The sequence below is a fragment of the Misgurnus anguillicaudatus genome, chromosome 21, assembly GCF_027580225.2.
Source record: "Misgurnus anguillicaudatus chromosome 21, ASM2758022v2, whole genome shotgun sequence".
Taxonomy (NCBI): Eukaryota; Metazoa; Chordata; class Actinopteri; order Cypriniformes; family Cobitidae; genus Misgurnus; species Misgurnus anguillicaudatus.
In genome coordinates this window covers 7,759,736-7,772,180 of record NC_073357.2, presented here as the reverse complement: position 1 = coordinate 7,772,180, position 12,445 = coordinate 7,759,736, and the positions used below count along the sequence as shown (strand labels likewise).

The following is a 12,445-nucleotide window of genomic DNA, read 5'->3' as shown; positions in this document are numbered from 1 at the left end:
ATTCATTCAATGGTACCATTTAGAGATAAAGTTAGAAGTGACCAAACACATCAACGTTTTTCCTATTTAAGACGAGTAGTTATACGAGCAAGTTTGGTGGTACAAAATAAAACGTAGCGCTTTTCTAAGCGGATTTAAAAGAGGAACTAAATTTTATTTCGTAATAGCACTTTTGGGAGTACTTCGACTCGCCTGAAAATCCGCTCCCCTTCTCCCTCTCATAATGGGAGAGGGAGGGTGTTACTGCGCCGAGTCGAAGTACTCCCATAAGTGCTATTACGCCATAAAATATAGTTCCTCTTTTAAATCCGCTTAGAAAAGCGCTACGTTTTATTTTGTACCACCAAACTTGCTCGTATAACTACTCGTCTTAAATAGGAAAAACGTTGATGTGTTTGGTCACTTCTAACTTTATCTCTGATTGGTACCATTGAATGAATGGGGGTAAGCCAAATGCCACTGAAGCGTCGCAGCGCGCTCCAGCGCCCACGCGCACGCACACAGATGACAGAGGGATGCACCAACTCCTCCCAGTCAAGGCAACAACATAGTTCAATATTGAAAATGAGTAGACTATTCCCTCAAAGATAAGTATCTAAATGAACCTGCAATTTTATGTTTCAAACAGAGATGGCGATAGAGAGGCTAAAGTTATGGATAGCAGCTTTAAATCATACGCTATCTGATGGCATCGCTTTATATTAAAGGGGACATTTCACAAGACCTTTTTAAGATGTCAAATAAATCTTTGGTCTCCCCAGAGTATGCATGTGAAGTTCTAGCTCAAAGTACCCCACAGATAATTTAATATAGCATGATAAAATTGCGCCACTTTGTAGGTGTGATGCTAAAATGTGCCGTTTTTTGGATGTGTCCTTTAAAATGCAAATGAGCTGATATCTGCACTAAATGTCAGTGCTGTGATTGGATAGTGCAGATTAAGGGGTATTATCCCCTTCTGACATCACAAGTGGAGCCAAATTTCCTATTTTTTCACATGCTTGCAGAGAAAAGTTACTGGGTTGTTCTTTTTTTTTATATTTTCCAGATAAAAGCATTGTAGACCCAATTATAGCACTTAAACATTGTCATGATATGTCCCCTTTAATATGAAAACTACAAATTTTCAGTTAACATTTTGAAATAATTTAATATTATTATTGGTCAATCTGTGAGCATGTATGAGTGTCACTGGCATAAAGCGTATAAATCTTTCCTTAGTTTTTTAAACGAAGGTCGATTTCTTGGGTCATATTGCCAACACTGACCCATCAGTGCGTAGATCTCATCTGGACAGTTAGTGGGTGGTGGCATGCGATATCCTAACAATCGAAAAAAAGTAAGGTGAAGGTGTTACATGCTTTAAACACAACAATGATATAATCCTAGGATGAACAGCATGTGTGTGGCAACTGCAGTCTCACCTTTCTCGATCTCTTCTCTGGTTTGTTGGTTAGTCATGACGTGTGGTACAGTATAAGGAGTGACTCCTCTGGAGAACGTCTCCCATAGCAACACTCCGAAACTCCACACGTCACTCTCAGTGGTGTACCGCCCTGATCAACCACAAGAGGGAAGCATTGAGACACAAAACCAACAACCATGACAGCATGCAAACCAAACCTTAGATGCATGCATGATGATTTAACCAACTCATGCTGTTTTCCAGGAAATGCAACAATGAATCCGTCTGTCCATGTGATTCAATTTTTAGAAACGAAAATCTGAGCAGATACAGTAGGACACATATCTGTGCTGACTACTGTTTCACTTTTATGTTTCATAAGTGCATCTGCTTAGTGTGACCGTACCGTAATTAAGGGCTTCTGGTGCGGTCCATCTTACTGGGACCTGCTTCATTCCTCCTGCAGAAGAATACACACCATCTTGCTCCTGACGGGACATCCCGAAATCACTGATCTTCACCACACTCTCCTCTCCTACCAGACAGTTACGAGCAGCCAGATCTCTACATTGAGAGAGAGAGAGAGAGAGAGAGAGAGAGAGAGAGAGAGAGAGAGAGAGAGAGAGAAAGACTGTAAATTTTCTAAAATTAATGTAATAGTAACATAGAAAAACAGTGCATGAGAAATCTGTGCATGTTATGGGATAATGCAAGTACATGCAGGGGGTGTGGCCTCAGTGGTCCTTCAATAAGCAGTGTGCACTGCAAAAATGATTTTTAAGAAAAAAATCTGAGTATTTTTGTCTTGTTTTCAGTAAAAATATCTAAAAATTCTTAAATTAAGATGCTTTTTCTTGATGAGCAAAACAACCTAAGAAAATAAGTCTAGTTTTTAGACCAAAAATATCAAATTTAAGTGATTTTGTGCATAAAACAAGCAAAAAAATCTGCCAATGGGGTAAGCAAAAAACCTTGAACATTTTTCTTAAAGACTAAATTCAAGAAAAATTAGCTTACCCCATTGGTAGATTTTTTTTTGCTTGTTTTATGCACAAAATCACTTAAATTTGATATTTTTGGTCTAAAAACTAGACTTATTTTCTTGGGTCGTTTTGCTCATCAAGAAAAATCATCTTAATTTAAGATTTTTTGATATTTTTACTGAAAACATTTTTCCTTCTTCTTGAAAATCTTTTTTTTGCAGTGTGCATGTGACCTAGAAATGTGCAGGGTAGAAATTCACATGAAATTGCATTAATCTTGTTGTTTTAAAATTATGCTGCAAGATTTTTAAACTACATTTAAGTTCCCTGTTATAGAAAAATCAGTCGATTTCAAATTCCCAGTTTATTCCCATGAATTCCCGTTAATTCCCGTGGAAAGTTTCCAGCCGTAATCAATCACCAGTGTGGTTTATTAGGATACCTGTCATCTATCTTGCTAATTGACTAAATGTGTCATCAGCTGGGTTTCCATTTTGAAGTATAGCATAAGAAACGAGTGATGGAAACGCCAAATTTCAAATAAAAAAGTTTTTACGAAATGCGAAAAAGAATAAATGAAAATAATGGGATATGGAAAGCATTTGCATTTGACTTAAGGTGTGTTCGACATCGGCTGTGGCTGCATGTAACCGATCGGCGAGATTAGCCGCGTGCAGGCGGGGAGGAGCTGAAAACGGAGACGTGAAGTTGGACGCGCTGTGGTTCCCATAGTTCGCGGCATTTACGTCAAGCATGGCTGATCACGTGTCGTTTGCTTGCTTAATCGCATTAAACATGATTTGTAAGATGTAAACTACATAAAAAGTGAATTATACTGTTTTGAATGTCCGTCTATGAGCATGAGTGGAACTGAAGAGGCTTACAGCATCTGTTTTTACAATAATAAAGTTCAACATAAGCATATATTATTTAAATAACAATGTTGTGGGGTCTACGTTTTTTATCCATTTTATTTGATAAAGATGACACAATATAACATCGCGACTACATGAAAATAGCTTTAACTGTTATAAAAATACAGATTTGTGAGCATTTGTGATACTGAGGGCGTGAAAAGAAACACGAAACACACGTGATTGTTGTCATGTGGTGAATCCGACCAATCGTGAAACATCTGTGTCGTCATTACAGCCCGTGCAGCTCCTCTTCGCAAGCTGCGCTGGCTGACTCCGGCGGCTGATCTCGAATCGCTCTCGCGGTACTTAAAAACCATATGACACAGTCACGTGCCTGCAGCGCCAGCTTAAGTCGGACAAAAGTACTAACCGGAATGCACTGCTTCAAGTCAGCCACCGATCGGTCTGCGCAGCGCCGCATGAAGTCGAACACACCTTTAGCGAACATTAAACACATGTGACTGATCGTCTAACTGTATCAGCTGACTTTGTCTTTCTTATATATGGGGCTTGACGTGGTCGTAATGCCCTTGCTGCTAGTGCCTGCGTCAAAAATGCTGCATCTCTTCCTCTTGCACAGTAGCCCGGGTGCCAGCCGAACTTAGCCCCGCCCACAACATCTCAGGCCGGGACGTTCTGACTAGAATTTTGAGTATGACAATAAGGCTACTTGCACAGCATTCAGTTTGGCAATTACAAGCTGCACTGCTAGTCAATTTATAACTACATGCAGTCATGTCTCAAGTATGCCTTGTTTTATTTACTGTTGGTTAGTGGGTTACCAATACCACGGTCATACGGTCAAACAACATGATGAAAACGCACTAAATTTACATATGGAAACCCAGCTATAGTCTCCGAACAAGTACAAGTATATACTGTATAGACTATTTTCATACATTGTGCTCTCCATAAAGCACTGAGGTAGGTACGAGCCTTCGGATGAAATGCTTGAAATGGTTTATATTTGATGTTGTGGTCATCAATGCAGTCATCTATTATTTTAGAAACCAGTTACAATTGATTGACAGACAGTATCGCTAATATAATCTACTGTATAGCCTGTGACAATTTTGATACATAGGCTTATACACTCACCTAAAGGATTATTAGGAACACCTGTTCAATTTCTCATTAATGCAATTATCAACCAATCACATGGCAGTTGCTTCAATGCATTTAGGGGTGTGGTCCTGGTCAAGACACTCTCCTGAACTCCAAACTGAATGTCAGAATGGGAAAGAAAGGTGATTTAAGCAATTTGGGCGTGGCATGGTAGTTGTTGCCAGACGGGCCGGTCTGAGTATTTCACAATCTGCTCAGTTACTGAGATTTTCACGCACAACCATTTCTAGGGTTTACAAAGAATGGTGTGAAAAGGGAAAAACATCCAAAATGCCTTGTTGATGCTAAAGGTCAAAAGAGAATGGGCCGACTGATTCAAGCTGATAGAAGAGCAACTTTGACTGAAATAACCACTCGTTACAACCGAGGTATGCAGCAAAGCATTTGTGAAGCCACAACACGCACAACCTTGAGGTGGATGGGCTACAACAGCAGAAGACCCCACTATCAATATGGGCCAACATTTCTAAAGAATGCTTTCAGCACCTTGTTGAATCAATGCAACATAGAATTAAGGCAGTTCTGAAGGCAAAAGGGGATCAAACACAGTATTAGTATGGTGTTTCTAATAATCCTTTAGGTGAGCGTTTGATACCACAGTGAAAATAATAGTCCAAATGCTAATTTACAGACTATTGTTTTCACAGTTGATAATGTTGATAATAATACCCTGTGCAGTATTAAATATATTTCATTAGCCTCCTTTTAAAAATGTTTTTACTGTCTTTGCTGTAATACGTGTTTGATTCAAAATTGTGAGCTAAAGAAAAATTGCTATAGAAATAAATGTGAATTGAATTAATAATTAACCATGGTTTTACTACAGTTAAAACCAAAAAATCATGTTTACTTACTACAATTAAACCATGGTTACTACAAAATATAGTCAAAATATGTTTTTTGTAAAACAAAGGTTAAAACATGGTGACTGTAGTAAAACCATTATTTTGCCAATGGTAATCAAAACGGGAAAAACACTTTTACTACAGTACAAACAACATGGTTCATTTTCTTAATGGATCTGTAATTAAATAATATATGTGACCCTGGACAACAAAATCAGTCATAGGTGGGTATATTTATTTGTAGCAATAGCCAACAATACATTGCATGTGTGAAAATGATCATTTTTATTCCAAAAATCATTATATCATATACCAAGAAGATATTTTGTAAATGTCTTACTGTAATATCAAAAATGTATTTATCATTAGTAATAGGTGTTTGGACAACTTTAAAGACGATTTTCTCAATATTTTGCATCCTTAGATTCGAGATTTTCAGCCAAATATTGTCGTATCCTAAAAAAACATGCACCAATTTATGCAGCTTTCATGTATATGAATCTAAATGTAAAAAAATCGACTAGTTTTGTGGTCCAGAGTCACATATAATAAATATAGAGCGCACAGGTTCTGCCCCAAGCTCACAATGTTTACACATAGGAAAATTGTACACGGTGACTGTCCGACACAAATCTTCTGTTTAATCTCTTTTTGTTTTCCACAGAAGACAGTATGTTGGTTAAATGGGTTTTAAACACATGGGTGATTCTCACGAAACCATTGAAACACCACGGCACTAATGATTTTAGCTTTAAAATGTGTAATATAGTAACATTAAAAAGCATCAGAATTAACACAATACTGTGTTCTACCTTGCACAATGTGGGATTTCAACATAAGAATTTATAATTGTAAATTTTATCTCATTTTCTGCTGAAATTCTCATTACCGCAATGTGTCCGGCTGTGTTTGAACATGCGTTATGTTGTAATTTAATCAAATTAACACAATAATATTATGAAAAAAAATAAATGGATGTTTTGCTAGACTACTTTAGATGACAGAAAAAATATTTACTGAATATTCATGGATAATAATAATGAAGAAAAATTAGGAAAATGATGTGTCCATGCCTGATGTTCTCATCCTCCGCAACACTTTTTGAGAACAGTTTAAGCACACATACAGAATTTTAATAAAGTTTGATTTTGAGTGACCAAGCACATGGACCAGTTACTTCAAGATGGCTAACAGGTAAGATCATTTTTTTACAGTTATTTTTAAAATATTGTCTTGTCAGAATGCTTACACGACATTTTGATTATCATTACCGCAACAGATGCTTATTAAATGTTAATTTAATTAATAGAAGCATAATACTTTGATTTTAAATGCATGTGCAGAATCTCCAAATTATGTTCTTTTTTAGGTTCGTCATGTCATTTTGAAAATATGTCAGTGTTGATGTTTTCTGACTGTTGCGGTAATGAGATTTTTTTAGGACAAATTTTTTAAATTATGTTACAAAAACTGTTAAATGATAAGTAAAAGTTTTTAAATTAATGTTCCCATTTACTCCAGACTTTGTTTTTCAATGTCTGGTGGGGAAAAAAGTAAATTTAAGCAATTTTCTTGACATTTTTAAAACCAAGTTTTCGTGAGAATCACCCGCATGTTTATGGTGAACTTTCTCTTTAAGATACAAAAAAATGACAGTGCTTTAAAATTCGATCCTCACAACCCGTTTGCCACGGCACGATGAAAGCAGTGCTTTTCGCATAAAAAGTAAAGTTTCATTTCCGCTCAGCTCATTATCCCAAAATCCTTCCAACTGGGAATTACTGAAAATCACTGCTCCTATTTACCGAAAGACTTCACTATAATAAAGAAATACCAGAAGCTTCCTTATTACATTCAATAAAAACCATCTGCAAGCTCTTTATGAGGTCTGCAAATACTTTATAGATCCACAGCAGAAAGGCTTTTTTTAGGATGATGCTAACACTTTTCAGTAAGGTTGTAATAGTAAACATTATTGCCAATTTTTTTTTACAGTGCATGCATTAACCAACATGAACAAACAGTTATTTATGTTATTTAATGGTGCTATTATTAATAAATGTATTAGTAAATGCTGAAATTAACATGAACAAGATTAATAAATGCTGTGGTAGAAATATTGATCATTGTTAGTTCATGTTAGCTAATGCATTAACTAATTGTTAACAAATACAACCTTATTGTAAAGTGTTACCAAAATCATGTACATATCGTTTATATCTCACCGGTGAATGCACTTTTTGGCCTCCAGATAGGCCATGCCAGACGCCACGTTCTCTGCCATCTTAATCAACATACTGGTCTTTAAGTTTTGGCCCTCTGCACGGAGAAATGTCAGGAAGTCTCCTCCTGCCAGGGCAATAATCCATCGAGATATTCAACTTAATGGCTTCAACTGTAAAAGTAACTTCCAAATGATAGTCAATAAAAAATGCCTCGTACCTTGAACCAACTCCATGATGATATATATCGGCTGTTTCTGCGTACAGACGCCTATGAGCTTCACTATGTTTGGATGGTCATACTGTTTGAGAATCCTGGGAGAGAAATGATAACACACATTTAACTATAATAAGATATACTTTTGTGTGTATGAGGTTATATTCGTGTACAAACCTGGCCTCCATCAGGAATTTATTTTTTAGCTCTAATGGTAAATTCTCTCGGCAGGCTTTCACAGCGACCGGTGTGTTGTCTGAACGCAGGCGTCCGCTGAACACCTCACCAAAGTTCCCCTAATGATATACAGTCAAAACAAATCACTAAAATCCTTCTTTTATATTCAGTTCGGCTTTCTGACATTTTGCAGAAACAGTGTAAAGAGGACAGAAAATGAAAGTAAGAATAAGGGAAAAATGTGATCCGAAATAGAATCAGCATTTTCTGGATGAGCACCAAGATGCAATGTGTCGATCCATGTCATGAATGAAAAGATATTACAGGCTGTCAAACTCAGTAACAGTGTTGACAGTCATGTATGCGTGTGTGTGTGTGTGAGTGAGTGGGTGTGAGAGAGAGAAAGAGAGAGAGAAAGAGAGAGAGAGAGAGAGAGACAGAGAGAGAGAGAGAATCGTTGTGTATGACTGTGAGTTCTGTTACATGACTTTCAACAATGTTACTCTACCTTCGTAACAGAGTTGACATTTACAGAATTAATTAATTTGGATTTGCAATCCATGTCAATAGCTGCGTTTCCATTACCCTTAAGGGCTCGTTATAGTCGTGCGCAGTGCTTTAAGTGGGCCGGAACGCCCCGGTACTCAGTACCGCCACTTCTAAAAATAGCTCTTGAGCGTACCACCACCTCTACGTGCGCCCAGAACGTGCTTTTAGCGTACCGGAACGCTCATCTGTTTAAAAATCAGAGGTTTAATTTAATCATTTGGCTGCGCTGCCGCTTCCTAAAGGCCCGGGTATACTTTTTTCCGCGTCCGCATCCGGCTTGCGCGCGCACGCGTCCGCGCAGCTTTCCGAGTATAGTCCCCGCGGCTACACGCGGATGGCCGCGTTCGACACTATACGCAATACAAATGATTTCTTATTCAAATTATTAGTCTAACAGGCTGTCAGGGCAGCACTGATTTGGAGACATTTACAGTAAATTAAAACATTAGGATAGGTGAAGAAAAGTAACTGATCCACAATTGCAAACACAGTTTAGAACAAACAACAAGACAACAAAGTCAGGAATCAAACATCAGGGTAACAAACAGGCTCCACAGCTTTCTGTTCTTGCAAGAAGTAAAAGTTAAAGAAGAAAAACGATAGTGTGTGTGCAAATGCTGTCTATTTCCTTTGTATAATTGTTTATAGTGGAGTGCCCTGTCTAAATATTTTTACGCGCATGCGCTGTCGTACGCGGAGTGTCCGCGCAGGGTCCGCGCGGGCTCAAATTTTGGGCGGCACGCGGACGGGCCGCGCGGCCGGCCGCGGACCCTCTTGATGACGAAAATGACGTCATGCGGACGGCGCGCATACGCGAACGTCCCTAGTATACTTTCGGCTTTATTCGTTCCACCGAGAGCAGAGACTACATTACCCATACACCCTTGCGTTTACAAGTTAAAAGCGCATGCGTCCTTCAGTCAGTGTCAACGTGCTCTGGAGAGGTGTGTGTTTGTGTGTGAAACGCGCAACCATAGCTGCTCGGTTAAAATGAAAATACAATGAAAACGTAATATGCCCTCCTTGTTTTAGACTCTGAGTAGTAAAAGAACGCCGTCAGAATCAGAGGACTCGCTGACATCCCACCAAGCCAGAATGATAGCTGCAGGTCAGACGCAAGCCTTGTAGGTACGTGATAATCTCCGCTGTCGCGGCTTTCAGTTTGGTTCCCCTCGACGCAACTTCGGATTTCATCAGGCGATGTGCAGAAAACATTCTAGAAATTGTAATATACATTTAGTTTAATTGCTAAACTAAAAGTAAACGAAATTTCAATGAATTTAAACGACGTGCACAGTAGTTTTACCACCCGCAAAATGGAAAACAATGGGACAAAATAAATGACTTTAGAGTTTCAAATGGCCAGTATTTTGTTATTCTTGACCCCATAGGCATGGTCTTGGTGTCATTTTAAAGTTTTTTTCTAAACCACTAGTTTTAGCATTTAACCATGCTGAAAATTTTACTCACATATCCACCTTTAGCACATTTTATTTATGTTCAAAAACTCTTTCTACAGTAGCTCTTTCTAATGGTATTTTTTCAAAATCCTTTTGCACATTTTATTTATGTTCAGTAGCTATTTCTAGCTCAAGCAAATCCACAAATTTATAAAAGGATTAATTATTTTTTACAAGGTCGTCTGTTGACTGCTAAATATAAAACCCCTTCAAGGAGTCGAGTCAGCAAAAAAAAAAAAAAAAAAAAATAGAGTACCGGCACCTCTTTTGGGCCACTTAAAGCACTGGTCGTGCGTATGTCCTACGCCGTAGCCGCGACGGCGTAGGTTCCACGTCGGTTTTCATTTATAATTTTGCGTCGTCGTCCGCGTCGACGTGCAAACACGCGCCAGGCCGCTGGAAGGCAGTAACCACGCGTGTAACCACAGTAGCAGCGTGAACGCCAAAGAAGAAGAAGCTTTGCGAGTTAAGCCACAAACGAAGAAGAAACAGCAACATGTTGTGTATAATTTGAGAAGAACTGCAATGATGGATGTAAATAAACAGCGACTTTTGTTGCAGTTCGAGTTAAATCACTCCTCATTCTTTGTTTTTACCGTCGCAAACGGAAATACCTATGACGCAGTTTTTTTACCTGACGGGAGAGGTTCTGGTGGACCAATCACAGCGCTTGCGGTCAGCGTAGAACTGACGCGCTGTTAAAAAATTTGTGAGGTGCGCTTCAGGCTACACAGAGTAGTGATGGGCAGTCTGGCTCTTTCCATTGATTCGGTTCTTTCGGCTCAAGCGCTGGCTCTACAGAGGCCCTGTCCCAAATGGCGCACTTCATGTGGACTTTCGGTCTCGTGGCCTTAAATTGCGCGTTCTCGCTTAGTCTACGAGTCCGTAGGGTGTCCCATCTGTCATTTTTATGCTTTGAAGTGTGCTCATCAGCGCCTCCTTTGCTCCCTTGATGCGGTCTTCAGCGAAGCCCGCACTGCAGCAGGCTTCGTGCACTTTACCAACCCAGAAGTCCTTGCGAAAGGGCAATCAGACCAATCAGACGATGGAAGGGAGGAGTTCACACTGACGGGCAACTTCTCTACCTATTTCCGGTGTGATGCTCGAGTCTGTCCCAAAATACGACTCCGGTGCACCCACGTGGACTCGCATCAAGGGTCCCTAAAGTCTGGACTACGTGATGTCATCAAAGTGTGGACTCTGAGGAGGACCACAAGTCCGGAGTGTGCCATTTGGGACAGGGCAATTTTAGTGATGGCAGTCCGGCTCTTTTCATAGATTCGGTTCTTCTGGCTCGGCTCCCTTAGAAGAGCCGGCTCCCCTGCATGCGTCTGAAGATTCGGCTCTGCTCGTTCGCTACAAAGAATCAGCTCTTAGAGCCGCTCGTTCGTGAACGACCCATCACTAACACAGAGCTACGCACAGGCTACGGATAGCCTAACCTACGCATGACTATAAATCGCCCTATAATTGCGCAAATTGACATTGTGAATTGCAAATACGGCCAATGGAAACACACCAATTTCGCAAAAACTCCCATATATTGAACAAAGTTTTACGCTCGCATTAGGTGGTTTCCAGGCAATTCGGAAAAGGTGTATTTCGCAAAACATATATTTGCATTTTCAGGTCACCTCAAGTAAGTTGTAGATGACAAGGTATGTAAAACCTCCCTTAAATAAGAGGCTTTTTTGTTTGGATAATCTCTTTTTTTTATAATGTAGGGGTGCGTGAGGCAAAAACTAACGCGGGGTTAGTTGTAATACGGACTGTTTACATTGTTGCACAAGGTTTAGCGTTTTGTTTCTCCTGTATTTTTTTCACGCTGCCAAAAGACGATCTCCCGCAAATATTGGAAATGTGTAATGTTTTTCCAGAGAGTTATTGATTAAAGAGTGTTTTGGTGACATGCAAGTACATTTTTTCAGCATATGTTTTTTTTCAGTTTCTAAGTTGGGTGTGTAAGATACCAAATCCAATGTTATGTCATATTAATCAGAGTCTTGTTGACTGAAACATCGCATCGTTTTGAAATATGTCTGCAGCTCTTAGCAACTTTTTTGGTGGGCTTGAAAATATTTTTACCCAGCGGGGTTAATTGTAACACTGTGTTCCAACTAACCCCTCAGCACTTACAATATGAAAACCGCTAACGTTAGCGTAATTCTTGCCGTTGTTTTAAATAGGCTACACACAAATGATTGCTGCCAACAGAATAAACGTGCCTGTCTTATCAAAAATTTATTTTTGCTCATATTTTTAATATTGACTAATAAGGTCACGTCAAAGATTGAAATCATAATAAAATGAATGGCTAAAATCAGACTTTGATGCTCATTATCTCAGAATTTGATTTTGAAACTGTAGTATGTTTTTTACAGACTGGGTCACATATAAAAAATGTTTTGTCATAATTGTACTGCTTTTTTCACATATTTAGACATTTTTATTTATTTATAATTGAACTATTGTTATAAAAGGGCTGGATGAATGAATACAGTGTGGATACCTGTCTATTATAGACAGATATATAAACAATATCCAC

General features: G+C 38.9%; 1 protein-coding gene across 1 annotated transcript in view; it reads right to left on the bottom strand.

Moving 5' to 3' along the window:
- Positions 1-729: 729 nt before the first annotated feature.
- fes (FES proto-oncogene, tyrosine kinase) overlaps positions 730-12,445 on the bottom strand; it is a 34,157-nt gene continuing 22,441 nt past the window's right edge. Inside the window, exons 15-20 of the mRNA XM_055185192.2 lie at positions 7,892-8,010; positions 7,718-7,812; positions 7,501-7,624; positions 1,812-1,969; positions 1,425-1,556; positions 730-1,322 (exon numbers count right to left, since the gene is read on the bottom strand). Of these exons, the coding sequence (XP_055041167.2) occupies positions 1,189-1,322; positions 1,425-1,556; positions 1,812-1,969; positions 7,501-7,624; positions 7,718-7,812; positions 7,892-8,010 (762 nt within the window). The 3' untranslated portion in view covers positions 730-1,188. The remainder of the gene's footprint in view (positions 1,323-1,424; positions 1,557-1,811; positions 1,970-7,500; positions 7,625-7,717; positions 7,813-7,891; positions 8,011-12,445) is intronic.